General features: G+C 45.3%; 1 protein-coding gene across 1 annotated transcript in view; it reads left to right on the forward strand.

The window, feature by feature from the left end:
* The window catches only part of LOC126101371 (uncharacterized), a 422,171-nt gene that overhangs the window by 326,907 nt on the left and 75,948 nt on the right, over positions 1–19,316 (forward strand). The window contains exon 7 of the mRNA XM_049912038.1: positions 2,108–2,310. Coding sequence (XP_049767995.1) covers positions 2,108–2,310 — 203 coding nt within the window. The remainder of the gene's footprint in view (positions 1–2,107; positions 2,311–19,316) is intronic.

The raw sequence follows: 19,316 nt of genomic DNA on the forward strand, positions 1-19,316 counted from the left end.
CCTCAACCCCATGGAACATATTATCTACTCTGACAATACTTCTCATCCTACTGCAGGTCCTTCAGATGTTTAGTGAAAGTGCAGAGCTACATTGTTCTTACAAGAATTTAACCTTCCTAGATGCGTTTTTATAATGTATATGTTTTCCGTTTTTAGCTGTCTGTCTATGATTTTTAATTTAAAATAGAAAACTGCCCCATATTTTGTTTGTATTTCTCATTATCCCACGTGGAATGTTTCCCTCTATATATATATATATATATATATATATATATATATATATAGGGAAACATTCCACGTGGGATGACCCATGGCTGTTCCCTTTAATTGTTGGTATGTCTGGCCTTCAAAATATATATATATATATATATATATATATATATATATATATATATATATATATAGAGGGAAACATTCCACGTGGGATGACCCACAACTTCTTCACTTTTGAAGGCCAGACATACCAACAATTAAAGGGAACAGCCATGGGTACCAGGATGGCCCCCTCGTACGCCAACCTATTCATGGGTCGCTTAGAGGAAGCCTTCTTGGTTACCCAGGCCTGCCAACCCAAAGTTTGGTACAGATTTATTGATGACATTTTCATGATCTGGACTCACAGTGAAGAAGAACTCCAGAATTTTCTCTCCAACCTCAACTCCTTTGGTTCCATCAGATTCACCTGGTCCTACTCTAAATCCCATGCCACTTTCCTTGACGTTGACCTCCACCTGTCCAATGGCCAGCTTCACACGTCCGTCCACATCAAACCCACCAACAAGCAACAGTACCTCCATTATGATAGCTGCCACCCATTCCACATCAAACGGTCCCTTCCCTACAGCCTAGGTCTTCGTGGCAAACGAATCTGCTCCAGTCCGGAATCCTTGAACCATTACACCAACAACCTGAAAACAGCTTTTGCATCCCGTAACTATCCTCCCGACCTGGTTCAGAAGCAAATAACCAGAGCCACTTCCTCATCTCCTCAAACCCGGAACCTTCCACAAAAGAACCCCAGAAGTGCCCCACTTGTGACAGGATACTTTCTGGGACTGGATCAGATTCTGAATGTGTCTCTCCAGCAGGGATACGACTTCCTCAAATCCTGCCCTGAAATGAGATCCATCCTTCATGAAATCCTCCCCACTCCACCAAGAGTGTCTTTCCGCCGTCCACCTAACCTTCGTAACCTCTTAGTTCATCCCTATGAAATCCCCAAACCACCTTCCCTACCCTCTGGCTCCTACCCCTGTAACCGCCCCCGGTGTAAAACCTGTCCCATGCACCCTCCCACCACCACTTATTCCAGTCCTGTAACCCGGAAGGTGTACACGATCAAAGGCAGAGCCACGTGTGAAAGCACCCACGTGATTTACCAACTGACCTGCCTACACTGTGAAGCGTTCTATGTGGGAATGACCAGCAACAAACTGTCCATTCGCATGAATGGACACAGGCAGATAGTGTTTGTTGGTAATGAGGATCACCCTGTGGCTAAACATGCCTTGGTGCACGGCCAGCACATCTTGGCACAGTGTTACACCGTCCGGGTTATCTGGATACTTCCCACTAACACCAACCTGTCAGAACTCCGGAGATGGGAACTTTCCCTTCAGCATATCCTCTCTTCTCGCTATCCGCCAGGCCTCAATCTCCGCTAATTTCTAATTTCAATTTGCCGCCGCGGATGGATATGTGTGTGTGTGCGAGTGTATACCTGTCCTTTTTTCCCCCTAAGGTAATTCTTTCCGCTCCCGGGATTGGAATGACTCCTTACCCTCTCCCTTAAAACCCATATCCTTTTGTCTTTCCCTCTCCTTCCCTCTTTCCTGACGAGGCAACCATTGGTTGCGAAAGCTAGAATTTTGTGTGTATGTTTGTGTTTGTTTGTGTGTCTATCGACCTGCCAGCGCTTTTGTTTGGTAAGTCTCATCATCTTTCTTTTTAGATATATATATATATATATATATATATATTTAAAACGCTTGGTTAAAAGCAAAGAACTGTATCGCTGACATCCTCGCCCTCTCCCACCCGTATGGGGCGACGGAGATGAAACAACAGTAAATAAAACATTCTCAGAGTATATCTTTGTGTGCGGCAGGCTGCAAGTGGTCGCTGCGACAGCTGCGGCACTACCTCCACCAGGCGGGCCACTCGGACTGGCTGCTGTGGCAGAAGGTGACGGCGCTCGTCGTGCTCACAGTGCTGAGCCACAGCCCGTCCGTGCCCACCACCGCCAACTGCTTCGAGTTCTACGGCTTCGACGTTCTCGTGGACTCCTCCCTCCGGCCCTGGCTTCTCGAGGTCAGTGCCGCTCGCTTGCTGGAGCCCTAAAGCCCTTTTAGACGAAAAACTTCCCGCGAAAAATGAGTTTTCTGCTGCGCCCATTGTCTACCATTCCTCTACCGAGACTTGCTTACCAGAGTTCAGAAACGGAGAGAGTTCGAGTACGACACTGCAGGTTGCAGGTGCAATCCAAAATTTTCGGGACTGGTGCTGCCATCTGGAAAGTAGGAGTAGTAGATTTTTGCACCGCTAGGTGGTGAGAGCTGCATATCTGATGAGTCGGTGTGCGGAGTGGCATTCAGCTGGGAGGACGTGTTGCGTGTCCACAGTGATTTCCTTAATACTGTGCTGATGTGTGGCGATTTTACGATGGATCTGCGAACAGAATAGCGCGTGTGTATCAAATTCTGTCTGAATCTCGGCAAAAATGCTACGCAGACCCTTGAAATGATTCAACAAGTATTTGGGAGACGGAGCATGAGCCATACACATGTGTTTGAGTGGCGTGCTCGGTTCAGGGCCGGCCGGACAGAGGTCGAAGATGGTGCTCACAGGCCCGTTAGCCGCACAACGCCAGACATTGGAAAAAAAATTGAAAATTTGTGGTAAGGTCTTATGGGACGAAACTAAAAAATGGTTCAAATGGCTCTAAGCACTATGGGACTTAGGTCATCAGTCTCCTAGACATAGAACTACTTAAACCTAACTAACCTAAGGACATCACACACATCCATACCCGAGGCAGGATTCGAACCTGCGACTGTAGCAGCCGTCGGCCGTTGTGGCCGAGCGGTTCTAGGCACTTCAATCCGGAACCGCGCTGCTGCTACGGTCACAGGTTCGAATCCTGCCTCGGGCATGGCTGTGTGTGATGTCCTTATTCCAAAATCAGAACAACAAGTAAACCCTAGGACAGAGACAGCGGGCCACGGGAAAGATAGACTCACAGTTAACTCGCGTGGCCACGTGATTCGCAAGGAAAGTTGTGGTAAGCTCTTATGGGACCAGACTGCTGAGGTCATCGGTCCCTAAGCTTACATACTACTTATTGTTGTTGTTGTGGTCTTCAGTCCCGAGACTGGTTTGATGCAGCTCACCATGCTACTCTATCCTGTGCAAGCTTCTTCATCTCCCAGTACCTACTACAACCTACATCCTTCTGAATCTGCTTAGTGTATTCATCTCTTGGTCTCCCCCTACGATTTTTACCCTCCACGCTGCCCTCCAATACTAAATTGGTGATCCTTTGATGCCTCAGAACATGTCCTACCAACCGATCCCATCTTCTGGTCACGTTGTGCCACAAACTTCTCTTCTCCCCAATCCTATTCAATACTTCCTCATTAGTTATGTGATCTACCCATATAATCTTCAGCATTCTTCTGTAGCACCACATTTCGAAAGCTTCTATTCTCTTCTTGTCCAAACTAGTTATCGCCCATGTTTCACTTCCATACATGGCTACACTACGTACAAATACTTTCAGAAATGACTTCCTGACACTTAAATCTATACTCGATGTTAACAAATTTCTCTTCTTCAGAAACGCTTTCCTTGTCATTGCCAGTCTACATTTTATATCCTCTCTACTTCGACCATCATCAGTTATTTTGCTCCCCAAATAGCAAAACTCCTTTACTACTTTAAGTGTCTCATTTCCTAATCTAATACCCTCAACATCACCCGACTTAATTCGACTACATTCCATTATCCTCGTTTTGCTTTTGTTGGTGTTCATCTTATATCCTCCCTTCAGGACACCATCCATTCCGTTCAACTGCTCTTCCAAGTCCTTTGCTGTCTCTGACGGAATTACAATGTCATCGGCGAACCTCAAAGTTTTTATTTCTTCTCCATGGATTTTAATACCTACTCAGAATTTTTCTTTTGTTTCCTTTACTGCTTGCTCAATATACAGATTGAATAACATCGGGGAGAGGCTACAACCCTGTCTTACTCCCTTCCCAACCACTGCTTCCCTTTCATGTCCCTCGACTCTTATAACTGCCGTCTGGTTTCTGTACAAATTGTAAATAGCCTTTAGCTCCCTGTATTTTACCCCTGCCACCTTTAGAATTTGAAAGAGAATATTCCAGTCAACATTGTCAAAAGCTTTCTCTAAGTCTACAAATGCTAGAAACGTAGGTTTGCCTTTCCTTAATCTTTCTTCTAAGATAAGTCGTAAGGTCAGTTTTGCCTCACGTGTTCCAGTGTTTCTACGGAATCCAAACTGATCTTCCCCGAGGTCGGCTTCTACTAGTTTTTCCATTCGTCTGTAAAGAATTAGTGTTAGTATTTTGCAGCTGTGGCTTATTAAACTGATAGTTCGGTAATTTTCACATCTGTCAACACCTGCTTTCTTTGGGATTGGAATTATTATATTCTTCTTGAAGTCTGAGGGTATTTCGCCTGTTTCATACATCTTGCTCACCAGATGGTAGAGTTTTGTCAGGACTGGCTCTCCCAAGACCGTCGGTAGTTCCAATGGAATGTTGTCTACTCAGGGGGCCTTGTTTCGACTCAGGTCTTTCAGTGCTCTGTCAAACTCTTCACGCAGTATCGTATCTCCCATTTCATCTTCATCTACATCCTCTTCCATTTCCATAATATTGTCCTCAAGTACATCGCCCTTGTATAGACCCTCTATATACTCCTTCCACCTTTCTGCTTTCCCTTCATTGCTTAGAACTGGGTTTCCATCTGAGCTCTTGATGTTCATACAAGTGTTTCTCTTATCTCCAAAGGTCTCTTTAATTTTCCTGTAGGCAGTATCTATCTTACCCCTAGTGAGATAAGCCTCTACATCCTTACATTTGTCCTCTAGCCATCCCTGCTTAGCCATTTTGCACTTCCTGTCGATCTCATTTTTGAGACGTCTGTATTCCTTTTTGCCTGCTTCATTTACTGCATTTTTATATTTTCTCCTTTCATCAACTAAATTCAATATTTCTTCTTTTACCCAAGGATTTCTACTAGCACTCGTCTTTTTACCTAATTGATCCTCGGCTGCTTTCACTACTTCATCCCTCAAAGCTACCCATTCTTCTTCTACTGTATTTCTTTCCCCCATTTCTGTCAATTGTTCTCTTATGCTCTCCCTGAAACTCTGTACAACTTCTGGTTCTTTCAGTTTATCAAGGTCCCATCTCCTTAAATTCCCACCTTTTTGTTGTTTCTTCAGCTTTATTCTACAGGTCATAATCAATAGATTCTGGTCAGAGTCCACATCTGCCCCTGGAAATGTCTTACAATTTAAAACCTGGTTCCTAAATCTCTGTCTCAGCGTTATATAATCTATCTGATACCTTTTAGTATCTCCAGGGTTCTTCCATGTATACAACCTTCTATCATGATTCTTAAACCAAGTGTTAGCTATGATTAAGTTGTGCTCTGTGCAAAATTCTACCAGGCGGCTTCCTCTTTCATTTCTTAGCCCCAATCCCTATTCACCTACTACGTTTCCTTCTCTCCCTTTTCCTACACTCGAATTCCAGTCACCCATTACTATTAAATTTTCGTCTCCCTTCACTATCTGAATAATTTCTTTTATTTCATCATACACTTCTTCAATTTCTTCGTCATCTGCAGAGCTAGTTGGCATATAAACTTGTACTATTGTAATAGGTGTGGGCTTCGTATCTATCTTGGCCACAATAATGCGTTCACTATGCTGTTTGTAGTAGCTTACCCGTGTTCCTATTTTCCTATTCATTATTAAACCTACTCCTGCATTACCCCTATTTGACTTTGTGTTTATAACCCTGTAGTCACCTGACAAGAAGTCTTGTTCCTCCTGCCACCGAACTTCACTAATTCCCACTATATCTAACTTTAACCTTTCCATTTCCCTTTTTAAATTTTCTAACCTACCTGCCCGATTAAGGGATCTGACATTCCACGCTCCGATCCATAGAACGCCAGTTTTCTTGCTCCTGATAACGACATCCTCTTGAGTAGTCCCCGCCCGGAGATCCGAATGGGGGACTATTTTACCTCCGGAATATTTTACCCAAGAGGAAGCCATCATCATTTAATCATACAGTAAAGCTGCATGCCCTCGGGAAAAATTACGGCCGTAGTTTCCCCTTGCTTTCAGCCGTTCGCAGTACCAGCACAGCAAGGCCGTTTTGGTTATTGTTACAAGGCCATATCAGTCAATCATCCAGACTGTTGCCCTTGCAACTACTGAAAAGGCTGCTGCCCCTCTTCAGGAACCACACGTTTGTCTGGCCTCTCAACAGATACCCCTCCATTGTGGTTGTACCTACGGTACGGCTATCTGTATCACTGAGGCACGCAAGCCTACCCACCAACGGCAAGGTCCATGGTTCATGGGGGGGGACATACTACTTAATCTAACTTAAAATAACTTACGCTAAGGACAACACACACACCCATGCCCGAAGGAGGACTCTAACCTCCGACGGGGAAAGCCGCGCGGACTGTGACAAGGTGCCCTACACCGCGCGGCACGTGGTTTGCGGAAACACAATTTCTACGTACTGTCCCCAAATTTTAGCAACATTAAGCCACGCAGCTGCGAGCAATTAACATTTTATAGAGGGCACACCTGAATAGACAAAGGGTAATGGCAGAGCGGTAACAACACTAATATTACCCCACGTGGGTGGTTTCCAACGGACATATAGTAATGAAACAAAGAAAATTCACAAAGAGGCAAAAATTATCAAGATTCTGAAAAGATTAGAATGTATACACACGCAGGCGCAGGCACACAAACATTCACACTGAACCAAGGACGCATTTCCCACGTGAGATCGCTTTAACATATGCAACACCTTTGTGCTACGTTCTTCTTACGGACCGAAGTCTGCATTAGGAATGGAACTGAAAGTCTGCAAAAGCCTTCAATTCCTTGCTGCGACCCAGCAAAGCAATCTTTGTAAGAGAAGACGCGAGTTCAATAACTAAAAGCTCTTCCTATCAGACAAACACCCCACGCGGTTAAAAATCAACTCACCCTTCTTCGAAGAGACCTCGGCTGCAGACCCTCGGAGAGTTGGAAGCAGACTGCCCACCTCACATTAAAACTTCTCCCACACGACCCCGTGGCCAGGAAAGCCCAGAGATGAGGCTTCCGCCACCAACCTAACACCGGTAACTTTCACACAAGAGGAACAAACCTCTTTGCCTACCTGAAAACTACAAGGTTTGGCAATTCTGTAAGACTGCCGCTGATTCTCTGCAGCAAACTAAACCACCTTACATCAAAATGAAACACACCCACATTCGTTCACTCACGCATGCCAGAGAGTATTGGAATAAGAGAACAAGGGATAAACATTTTATGGAATCATAGACGTGAGTTGGGTTACATATTAAAGCATAGAACACTTATAATGTTGTTATAGACGCATTTGTAAGTCTTGGAAGAACCAACATAACAACCATATTATGCTTACGTAGAAAGAAACAGGCTAGGTCTAGATTGAATCATAGCTTAGTCTTCTCTGGTACGAAATTTAGCAACGAAAACACCTGAATTGTTTTGTAGGATGCAACGTGCACTGGAAAGCAAATAAAATGACAGTGAAATGGGAGGGTACTATAGGACCCTTTCAATAGCTATATGTAAAGAATACATATGACTTCACCCACCCACACAAATATTTATATATGCAGACTAGTAATTAGGAACTGTTCGTTTTAGGTAGCTTAGTTCCTCCAAGTACAAGTGACAAGAAGAAGCCGTTAATGCTTATTTACCCCTTCGCAGCAAGTCAGGTATTGAAGTGTGGAGCAATGGACACAAAAAGTTAAGTCTATACTGACAGGTGTAGTCTACTTTGTGGTGCATATACAACGGTGCAGAAAACATCAGCTATTAAATTAGATGAGGTGTTCGTAGGAAGACTGTTAGACACAGAGAAAAAAACAACCAATTTACTGAAGTCGGTACACATCAAAGTACCAGTCATCACAATATCTGGCACCGTGTATTGTGTATATAGTGTCCGCCTGCTTAGCTGGGAGATAACGTGCTTGCATCCTCTGCAAGCGGGCCCGGGTTCGATTCCCGGTCGGGTTGGAAATTTTCTCCGCCCGTGGACTAGGTATCGCGTTGTCGTCATCATCATTTCATCCTTATCACCGGCGCGCAAGTCGCCCAGTGTGGCGTCGAATGAAATAAGACTTGCACTTGCCGGCCGAATTTCGCTGGATGGGGCCTCCCGGCCAACGATGCCATACGCTCTTTTCATTTTCCATATATAAAGAGAACAGCAATCACTACTAACTGATCAGTCGTTGTATTGACATACAGGGTGATTCTACGATGACGCTCCAGGCTTTCAAGGATGCTGAAAAGGGTAAGCGTATCAATTTGAAGTAAGGGACCCTGGTCCAGAAACGACCAAATCGGAAGTTGTAAGTGAAAATCGTTCTAATACCTCTGGCAGTTGACCACATGTACTGCAAGCTCTTTCCTCCGTTGTTGAGAGACCAAAAGAAGAAAAATATGTCCAGGAGACATGGCTCTGAAGTACCTACCTTTAAGAGCCACGAGCACACATTCACATTGATATACAGGGTGATTCTACGATGACGTTCCAAGCTTTCAAAGATGCTGAAAAGGGTAAACGTATCAATTTGAAGTAAGGGACCCTGGTCCAGAAACGACCAAATCGGAAGTTGTAAGTGAAAATCGTTCTAATACCTCTGGCAGTTGACCTCATGTACTGCATGTTCTTTCCTCCGTTGTTGAGAGACCAAAAGAAGAAAAATATGTCCAGGAGAAATGGCTCTGAAGTACCTACCTTTAAGAGCTATGAGCACACGTTCACCTTTGCGACTGTGAACCACACCTCTACTGAGCAGGTGCTCATAGCTCTTAAGGTATGCATTTTAGAGCACATGTTAACTAGACTATTTGTTTTTGTTTCTATCCATACTATCTCTCCCTAAAATATGGAAAGCAAAGCGCTTACAGTAGACGAGGTACACTGTCTGAGGTATCAGAAAGCTTTCCGCTTGTAACTTTTGACTCGGTTTGCTTATGAGTGGTCTTTACCTCAAACCCCTTTTCCGTTGTCCCCGAGAGAGATTGCACCTTCATCACTGAATCACCGTTGCCGTTAGCTCTCGGGTGTTGTTGCCAACCAACTCGCTGAAGTCGGCGCATATTAAGGTGCCAGTCATCACAATATCTGGCACTTATACCCCTAACACCCTGTAGTCCGCTTTTGCCCTTCAACCGGATCAAGGGATGCATTTTCGGTTAAATGCGCAACAGCGGAGACCCACGAGTCCGGTCTTCGAACACACGAATGCGACGATTACGGAGCCGACGTCATACGACCCGCTGGCGGGGATAAAGCGAGTATACAGAGCTTGCTTGCAGACGAGTGGTTCTTCTAAGTTCTACGCTGGCGCCAAAACTGCATGTGCTCAGATTGTTGTATGCTGTGCAGTTTGGCGCCTGGACTGTTAAAGTAACGTTATGTGGTATCATCCTTCTTACAAAGAGTTAAAATACAGTAGAGCTTATAGATTATCCGAATACTGGTCAACCAAGGCATCGGTTAACCGAAAGTGTTCCAGTAGGGAAATTCAAATTAGCGTGTTTGGAATACAAGATGCACTGGCGCTGGGCTAATTAAAGCCTCCCCAGGGTTTGAAGCTCGAACGTGAATTTGATTACTTTGTTTATCAACTATTGACGGATGGAGATACATGTCGCAGTAACTGACGGCTAGTATAGTTGCGACGAGGAGGAAGATCCAAGTGATAACGACCTTGCTGGACAAGGACCATCCAGTGAGAAAGCTTTTCAAATCTTGAGACGTCTATAAAGTTGGTAGACCAACAATATGCTGCAGTTGCTGCCTTTAAAGTGTTTACGATATTTAGTACAAGAAAACGAGATTCAGCTATGAAGCAAAAATAAATTTTGGACTTCTTTTCCTAAAGTGTAGACCTACTTTAAAGGTCATTTTGAATTTTTCAATCTAGGCTATGTAGAGAGTTCACTGTTATACACTGAAGAGTTAAAGAAACTGGTACACCTGCGTAATATCGGGTAGGGCCTCCGCGAGCACTCAGAAGTGCCACAACACGACATAGCATGGACTCGACTAGTGTCTGAAGTAGTGCTGGAGGGAATTGACACCATAAATTCTGCAGGGCTGTCCATAAATTCTGAGAGTACGAGGGGGTGGAGATGTTTTCTGAACAGCACGTTGCAAGGCATCCCAGGTATGCTCAATAATGTTCATTCTGGAGAGTTTTGTGGCCAGCTGAAATGTTTAAACTCAGAATAATGTTCCTGGAGCCACTCTGTAGCAATTCTGGACGTGTGAGGTGTCACATTGTCCTGCTGGAATTACCCAACGCCGTCGAAATGCTCATTGAACATCAATAGATGCAGGTGATCAAGACAGGATGCTTACGTACGTGTCACCTGTCAGAGTCATATCTGGACGTATCAGGGATCCCATATCACTCCAATTACACTCGCCCCACACCATTACAGAACCTCCACCAGCTTGAACAGTCTCCTGCTGACATGCAGGATCCATGGATTCATGAGGTTGTCTCCATACCCGTACACGTCCATCCGCTCGATACAATCTGAAATGAGACTCGTCCGACCAGGCAACATGTTTCCAGTCATCAACGGTCCAATTTCGGTATTGACAGGCCCAGGCGAGGCGTACAGTTTTGTGTCGAGCCGTCATCATGAGTGCACGAGTGGGTCTTCGGCTCTGAAAGTCCATATCGATGATGTGTCGTTGAATGGTTCGCACGCTAACACTTATTGATGGCCCAGCATAGAAATCTGCAGCAATTTCGGAAGGATGCACTTATGTTACGTTAAACGATTCTCTTCAGCCGTCGTTGGTCCCGTTCTTGCAGAATCTTTTTCCGGCCGCAGCAATGTCGGAGAGTTGATGTTTTATCGGATTCCTGATATTCAGGGTTCGCCCGTGAAATGATCGTACGGGAGAATACCCACTTTATTGCTACCTCGGAGAAGATGTATCCCATCGCTGGTGCGCCAACTACAGCACCACGATCAAATTCACTTAAATCTTGGTAACCTGCCATTGTAACAGCAGTAACCGATCTATCAACTGCGCCAGACACTTGTCGTCTTATATAGGTGTTGCCGACCGCAGCGCCGTTCCAAAATGCTACTCCAGGCGGGTAGAAAATGAATATGCGTGACGGAAAATACTGAACCTGAATATGAAGATTTGGCCCTGTCTGACTACCCCCAGAAGCAGATATTAGGATCTCTTAATGGTGATATTATCTCCTCCTTCTACACTCCTGGAAATGGAAAAAAGAACACATTGACACCGGTGTGTCAGACCCACCATACTTGCTCCGGACACTGCGAGAGGGCTGTACAAGCAATGATCACAAGCACGGCACAGCGGACACACCAGGAACCGCGGTGTTGGCCGTCGAACGGCGCTAGCTGCGCAGCATTTGTGCACCGCCGCCGTCAGTGTCAGCCAGTTTGCCGTGGCATACGGAGCTCCATCGCAGTCTTTAACACTGGTAGCATGCCGCGACAGCGTGGACGTGAACCGTATGTGCAGTTGACGGACTTTGAGCGAGGGCGTATAGTGGGCATGCGGGAGGCCGGGTGGACGTACCGCCGAATTGCTCAACACGTGGGGTCTCCACAGTACATCGATGTTGTCGCCAGTGGTCGGCGGAAGGTGCACGTGCCCGTCGACCTGGGACCGGACCGCAGCGACGCACGGATGGATGCCAAGACTGTAGGATCCTACGCAGTGCCGTAGGGGACCGCACCGCCACTTCCCAGCAAATTAGGGACACTGTTGCTCCTGGGGTATCGGCGAGGACCATTCGCAACCGTCTCCATGAAGCTGGGCTACGGTCCCGCACACCGTTAGGCCGTCTTCCGCTCACGCCCCAACATCGTGCAGCCCGCCTCCAGTGGTGTCGCGACAGGCGTGAATGGAGGGACGAATGGAGACGTGTCGTCTTCAGCGATGAGAGTCGCTTCTGCCTTGGTGCCAATGATGGTCGTATGCGTGTTTGGCGCCGTGCAGGTGAGCGCCACAATCAGGACTGCATACGACCGAGGCACACAGGGCCAACACCCGGCATCATGGTGTGGGGAGCGATCTCCTACACTGGCCGTACACCACTGGTGATTGTCGAGGGGACACTGAATAGTGCACGGTACATCCAAACCGTCATCGAACCCATCGTTCTACCATTCCTAGACCGGCAAGGGAACTTGCTGTTCCAACAGGACAATGCACGTCCGCATGTATCCCGTGCCACCCAACGTACTCTAGAAGGTGTAAGTCAACTACCCTGGCCAGCAAGATCTCCGGATCTGTCCCCCATTGAGCATGTTTGGGACTGGATGAAGCGTCGTCTCACGCGGTCTGCACGTCCAGCACGAACGCTGGTCCATCTGAGGCGCCAGGTGGAAATAGCATGGCAAGCCGTTCCACAGGACTACATCCAGCATCTCTACGATCGTCTCCATGGGAGAATAGCAGCCTGCATTGCTGCGAAAGGTGGATATACACTGTACTAGTGCCGACATTGTGCATGCTCTGTTGCCTGTGTCTATGTGCCTGTGGTTCTGTCAGTGTGATCATGTGATGTATCTGACCCCAGGAATGTGTCAATTAAGTTTCCCCTTCCTGGGACAATGAATTCACGGTGTTCTTATTTCAATTTCCAGGAGTGTAGTTCTTTAACATATAAATTACAACATCAACATAAATGAACAATTAAGGGAACTAGTACCTATAAATGATAAATGCTGTTTATGCTTATACATTTATTGTGGATTAAAACTCCTTTATATATTACAAATGTTTACATATCAATGTCCAGTGGACATAAAGAGATACAAATGGATTTCCTAAGTAATATGATTGATCAGTTGACCAAATCTGTCCCTTTTTATGGCTGCGGGATTTAATATAAATAACGCGAGATAACTGACATCACCTACGTACCAAACACTGGAAGACACCACATTCAAAGATGATCTACAGTGGCGTGCAGCCTCAGTGGAAATAAAATTTACGGGATCACAGCTGTTTAGCTTAATAGCCCTAATAAGCCGAAGCAGTTAGCAATATCACCATATGTACTGCGTCCGGAGCGTCGGAGTGATGGTTCTAAAAAAAACTCATTCAAACACTAAGATTGCAGAGGACGGCTTTTCCACCCAGGACCAACACACCTGTGCGGGATTTTGCACCCAAGGCTTGAGTTAAACGCCTGCTGTTTCATTTCCACTGGCGTTCCAGCCTCTACTAGTATAGGCGATCATTCATTACGCCATTTTGATAATAAAGACACTCCGTCATCTTTCATGCAATAAGCATTAACAACTATTTACAAGGTGTACCTGACAATGTCAGCCTTCTTTAAATATTCATATGTACGATGTACAACCTATCAAATGATACATAATTCCGATCGTAAATCACGGCAAAGAATGTAGATGAGTGCTTGTAAGGTGCGAAATTATAGCCACCTTACACCGCATTCTGCCTGTTTTCATATTTCTGTATTTGTATACCCATGCCTATGCCAGTTTCTTTGGCGCTTCAATGTACTTTTAATATGTGTGATAGAAAATATACACAGACAATATTATATTTAATTCAGTGGTTCTTTGTTTGATATTCTTATGAACACTGGTACAATTTGTCCTTTATACACAAGGTTGCGGGATCTCGGCTGTTCAGTACAGAATATCGAACCAAAACATCTTTCACAGCCATCTTAATTTCCAGATCGTTATTTTGTTGACCAACCAGTTTCGGCTGGCTATATATTACGCTGTCTTTCTGACAAGTGATGATCGAAGGGATAACTGAGTCAAAAATCTACGGATACCAGTCATTGAAGGCTGACCCCTACTTTGACTGGACCAGAGGTGGGAATTTTCCTGCACGTCAGTAAGGGGGCCTGAAGATGGCGTAATACATCACCGAAACTGATTACTCAATAAAATATTAGTAGCATTTTGGAATTTTAGGCAGCTAAGGGTGTTCTGATTCGACAGTCTGCTACGAGTAGTTTCGTAAATGATTATTTATCCGAAAAAATGCGCTATTCGAATACCTCTGGATCCCAGTTCCTAAAGATAATCGATGTTCTACTATATAGTAACAGCATTAAGGAACTAGTAATGATAACACATATGACTTCACCCACCCACACAAATATTTATATATGCAGACTAATAAATAGGAACTGTTTGTTTTAGGTAGCTTAGTTCCTCCAAGTACAAGTGACAAGAAGAAGCCGTTAATGCTTATTTACCCCTTCGCAGCAAGTCAGGTATTGAAGTGTGGGGCAATGGACACAAAAAGTTAAGTCTATACTGACAGGTGTAGTCTACTTTGTGGTGCATATACAACGGTGCAGAAAACATCAGCTATTAAATTAGATGAGGTGTTCGTAGGAAGACTGTTAGACACAGAGAAAAAAACAACCAATTTACTGAAGTCGGTACACATCAAAGTACCAGTCATCACAATATCTGGCACCGTGTATTGTGTATATAGTGTCCGCCTGCTTAGCTGGGAGATAACGTGCTTGCATCCTATGCAAGCGGGCCCGGGTTCGATTCCCGGTCGGGTTGGAAATTTTCTCCGCCCGTGGACTAGGTATCGCGTTGTCGTCATCATCATTTCATCCTTATCACCGGCGCGCAAGTCGCCCAGTGTGGCGTCGAATGAAATAAGACTTGCACTTGCCGGCCGAATTTCCCTGGATGAGGCCTCCCGGCCAACGATGCCATATGCTCTTTTCATTTTCCATATATAAAGAGAACAGCAATCACTGCTAACTGATCAGTCATTGTATTGACATACAGGGTGATTCTACGATGACGCTCCAGGCTTTCAAGGATGCTGAAAAGGGTAAGCGTATCAATTTGAAGTAAGGGACCCAGGTCCAGAAACGACCAAATCGGAAGTTGTAAGTGAAAATCGTTCTAATACCTCTGGCAGTTGACCACATGTACTGCAAGCTCTTTCCTCCGTTGTTGAGAGACCAAAAGAAGAAAACTATGTTCAGGAGACATGGCTCTGAAGTACCTACCTTTAAGAGCCATGAGCACACATTCACATTGATATACAGGGTGATTCTACGATGACGTTCCAAGCTTTCAAGGATGCTTAAAAGGGTAGACGTATCAATTTGAAGTAAGGGACCCTGGTCCAGAAACGACCAAATCGGAAGTTGTAAGTGAAAATCGTTCTAATACCTCTGGCAGTTGACCACATGTACTGCAAGCTCTTTCCTCCGTTGTTGAGAGACCAAAAGAAGAAAAATATGTCCAGGAGACATGGCTCTGAAGTACCTACCTTTAAGAGCCATGAACACACATTCACATTGATATACAGGGTGATTCTACGATGACGTTCCAAGCTTTCAAGGATGCTTAAAAGGGTAAACGTATCAATTTGAAGTAAGGGACCCTGGTCCAGAAACGACCAAATCGGAAGTTGTAAGTGAAAATCGTTCTAATACCTCTGGCAGTTGACCTCATGTACTGCAAGCTCTTTCCTCCGTTGTTGAGAGACCAAAAGAAGAAAAATATGTCCAGGAGACATGGCTCTGAAGTACCTACCTTTAAGAGACATGAGCACACATTCACATTGATATACCGGGTGATTCTACGATGACGTTCCAAGCTTTCAAGGATGTTGAAAAGGGTAAACGTATCAATTTGAAGTAAGGGACCCTGGTCCAGAAACGACCAAATCGGAAGTTGTAAGTGAAAATCGTTCTAATACCTCTGGCAGTTGACCTCATGTACTGCATGCTCTTTCCTCCGTTGTTGAGAGACCAAAAGAAGAAAAATATGTTCAGGAGACAAAAAGGAAACAAAAGAGAGATTTATAGTCGATATTCATAATGACGGTCACACATCAACGTTTATTTGCTCCAGAAAACATATACAAGCGAACACATCAAAGTATATTTAGAAGGCAGCATTCAACACCGTCTTACTCTATTCTTTGTGTCTTGTTTTCTTTGTAAGCGCCAAATAACAGCCAAAACTATTTTTCGTCTTCAGTAGAGCTGAGGTTACGCTCTTGAAATAATTTTCGTTAAATAAGTTTTTCATTGGTTTCCTTCTGTGCACAACGTGGACATCTCTTTCCTCCAAACGTTGTGAAATGTAATAAGTTTGTGATCACTTGGGCACTTCTGGGGGTGAATAGCCGTAGGAAAAATTATCTGGTACTCATATGACGCTTGAAACAAATAGACTGAGGTGACAGAAATCACTCCAGTTGTAAGAATACTGGAGTGTTCGCTACTGCTTCGCTGTTTCCCGGAAGTAAACACGAAGGCGACGCAACACCCCGCCCAGTATAATTTCTTTTGTGAAATAACATTCGTTACATAGAATAATCAAAAAAAATTTAAGGGTTCCCAACCTCAATTATTAATAACCAAACCCACATAGGATCACTTTGTTGACCATCTGTCTGTCAATTCGATTGTTAAGAACCCTTTTCGTCAGGAACGGGTATAGATACCAAGATGAAATTTTTGTCAGGTACTACGGTCTACGGTTGGCGTGGAAAAGCTTCTAAATCAGTGCACTCAAAAGATACGGGCGTTTGTAAGGCCCCTATTTCTCAGGAATATGTAGGGGTACCAGTTTGAAATTTATGTCAAGCGCTAAGGTCTGCGGTCTCTTGGCGGCGTAAATAATTTAGGCATCTAAGTCCATACGGTCAAAAGATACGGCGATATACACTGATCAGCCGAAACTTTATGACCACTGCCCATCGCGATGTAGGAGTAATCGGAGCAGATAGGACGTGGGGGATCACTCTAGCGAAGATAAGGGTTGCAAATGCGGAAATCCATTGAGACGGGCGACTCTGACAAAAGGTAGTTCACTACACTACTGGCCATTAAAATTGCTACACCGTGAAGAATTGCAGATGATAATCGGGTATTCATTGGACAAAAATATTATACTAGAACTGACGTGAGATTACATTTTCACGCAATTTGGGTACATAGATCCTGAGAAATCAGTACCCAGAACAAACACCTCTGGCCGTAATAACGGCCTTGATACCCCTGGGCATTGAGTGAAACAGAACTTGGATGGCGTGTACAGGTACAGCTTCCCATGCAGCTTCAACACGATACCACACTTCATCAAGAGTAGTGACTGGCGTATTGTGACGAGCCAGTAGCTCGGCCACCATTGACTAGACAATTTCAATTAGTGAGAGATCTGGAGAATATGCTGGCCAGGGCAGCAGTCGAACATTTTCTGTCCGCAGCTCGTGGTCGTGCGGTAGCGTTCTCGCTTCCCACGCCCGGGTTCCCGGGTTCGATTCCCGGCGGGGTCAGGGATTTTCTCTGCCTCGTGATGACTGGGTGTTGTGTGATGTCCTTAGGTTAGTTAGGTTTAAGTAGTTCTAAGTTCTAGGGGGACTGCTGACCATAGATGTTAAGTCCCATAGTGCTCAGAGCCATTTGAACCATTTTTTTGAACATTTTCTGTATCCAGAAAGGCCCGTACAGGACCTGCGACATGCGGTCGTGCATTATCCAGATGAAATGTAGGGTTTCGCAAGGATCGAATGAGGGTAGAGCCACGGGTCGTAACACATCTAAAATGTAACGTCCACTGTTCAAAGTGCCGTCAATGCGAACAAGGGGTGATCGAGACGTGTAACCAATGGCACCCCATACCATCACGCCGGGTGATACGCCAGTATGGCGATGATGAATACACGCTTCCAATGTACGTTCACCGCGATGTCGTCAAACATGGATGCGACCATCATGATGCTGTAAACAGAACCTGGAGTCATCCGAAAAAACGTTTTGCCATTCGTGCCCCAGGTTCGTCGTTGAGTACACTATCGCAGGCGCTCCTGCCTGTGATGCAGTGTCGAAGGGTAACCGCAGCCATGGTCTCCGAGTTGATAGTCCACGCTGCTGAAAACGTCGTCGAACTGTTCGTGCAGATGGTTGTCGTCTTGCAAACGTCCCCATCTGTTGACTCAGCGACCGAGACGTGGCTGCACGATCCGTTACAGACATGCGCATAAGATGCCTGTCATCTCGACTGCTAGTGATACGAGGCCGTTGGGATCCAGCACGGCGTTCCATATTACCCTCCTGAACCCAACGATTCCATATTCTGCCAACAGTCATTGGATCTCGACCAACGCGAGCAGCAATGTCGCGATACGATAAACCGCAATCGCGATAGGCTACAACCCGACCTTTATCAAAGTCGGAAACGTGATGGTACGCATTTCTCCTCCTTAGACGAGGCATCACAACAAAGTTTCACCAGGCAACGCCGGTTAACTGCTATTTGTGTATTAGAAATCGATTGGAAACTTTCCTCATGGCAGCACGTTGTAGGTGTCGCCACCAGCTCCAACCTTGTGTGAACGCTCTGAAAAGATAATCATTTGCATATCTCAGCACCTTCTTCCTGTCGGTTAAATTTCGCGTCTGTACCACGTCATCTTCGTGGTGTAGCAATTTTAATGGCCAGTAGTGTATTACGCAGAGCCTGTGAACGAGTATCTCGAAAACGGCAAAGCTGGTCGATTATTCACGTGCTACTGTCGTAAGCATCTACAGAAGGAGGTGGAAGAACTGTGAATCTACCACAGGTGCTAAATGATTGGACGCCCACGATTCCTCACAGAACATGAGTTCTGAGGCTTGTCTGCTCTGTGAAGTGGGATGTTTATCTGTGGCATCTCTTCCGAAAGAGCACAATGATGGTGTACGCACAAGTGTTTCGGAGCACACCGCTCATTGTACACTGTTGAACATGGAGCCCCGCAGCAGACCACCTCCTGCGTGTTCACATGCTGACCCAACGATATCGTCAGTTACGATAGCAGTGGGCACGGGACCATCGGGATTCGCCCGTCGTTCAATGGAAACGTGTCGGTTCTTCTGGTGAATCACATTTTTGCTACACTAGGTCGATGGTCGTCTCCACAAGCGCCGTCATCGAGGTGAATGGCAGCTCGAAA

The sequence above is a fragment of the Schistocerca cancellata genome, chromosome 9 (assembly GCF_023864275.1).
Source record: "Schistocerca cancellata isolate TAMUIC-IGC-003103 chromosome 9, iqSchCanc2.1, whole genome shotgun sequence".
Classification (NCBI taxonomy): domain Eukaryota; kingdom Metazoa; phylum Arthropoda; class Insecta; order Orthoptera; family Acrididae; genus Schistocerca; species Schistocerca cancellata.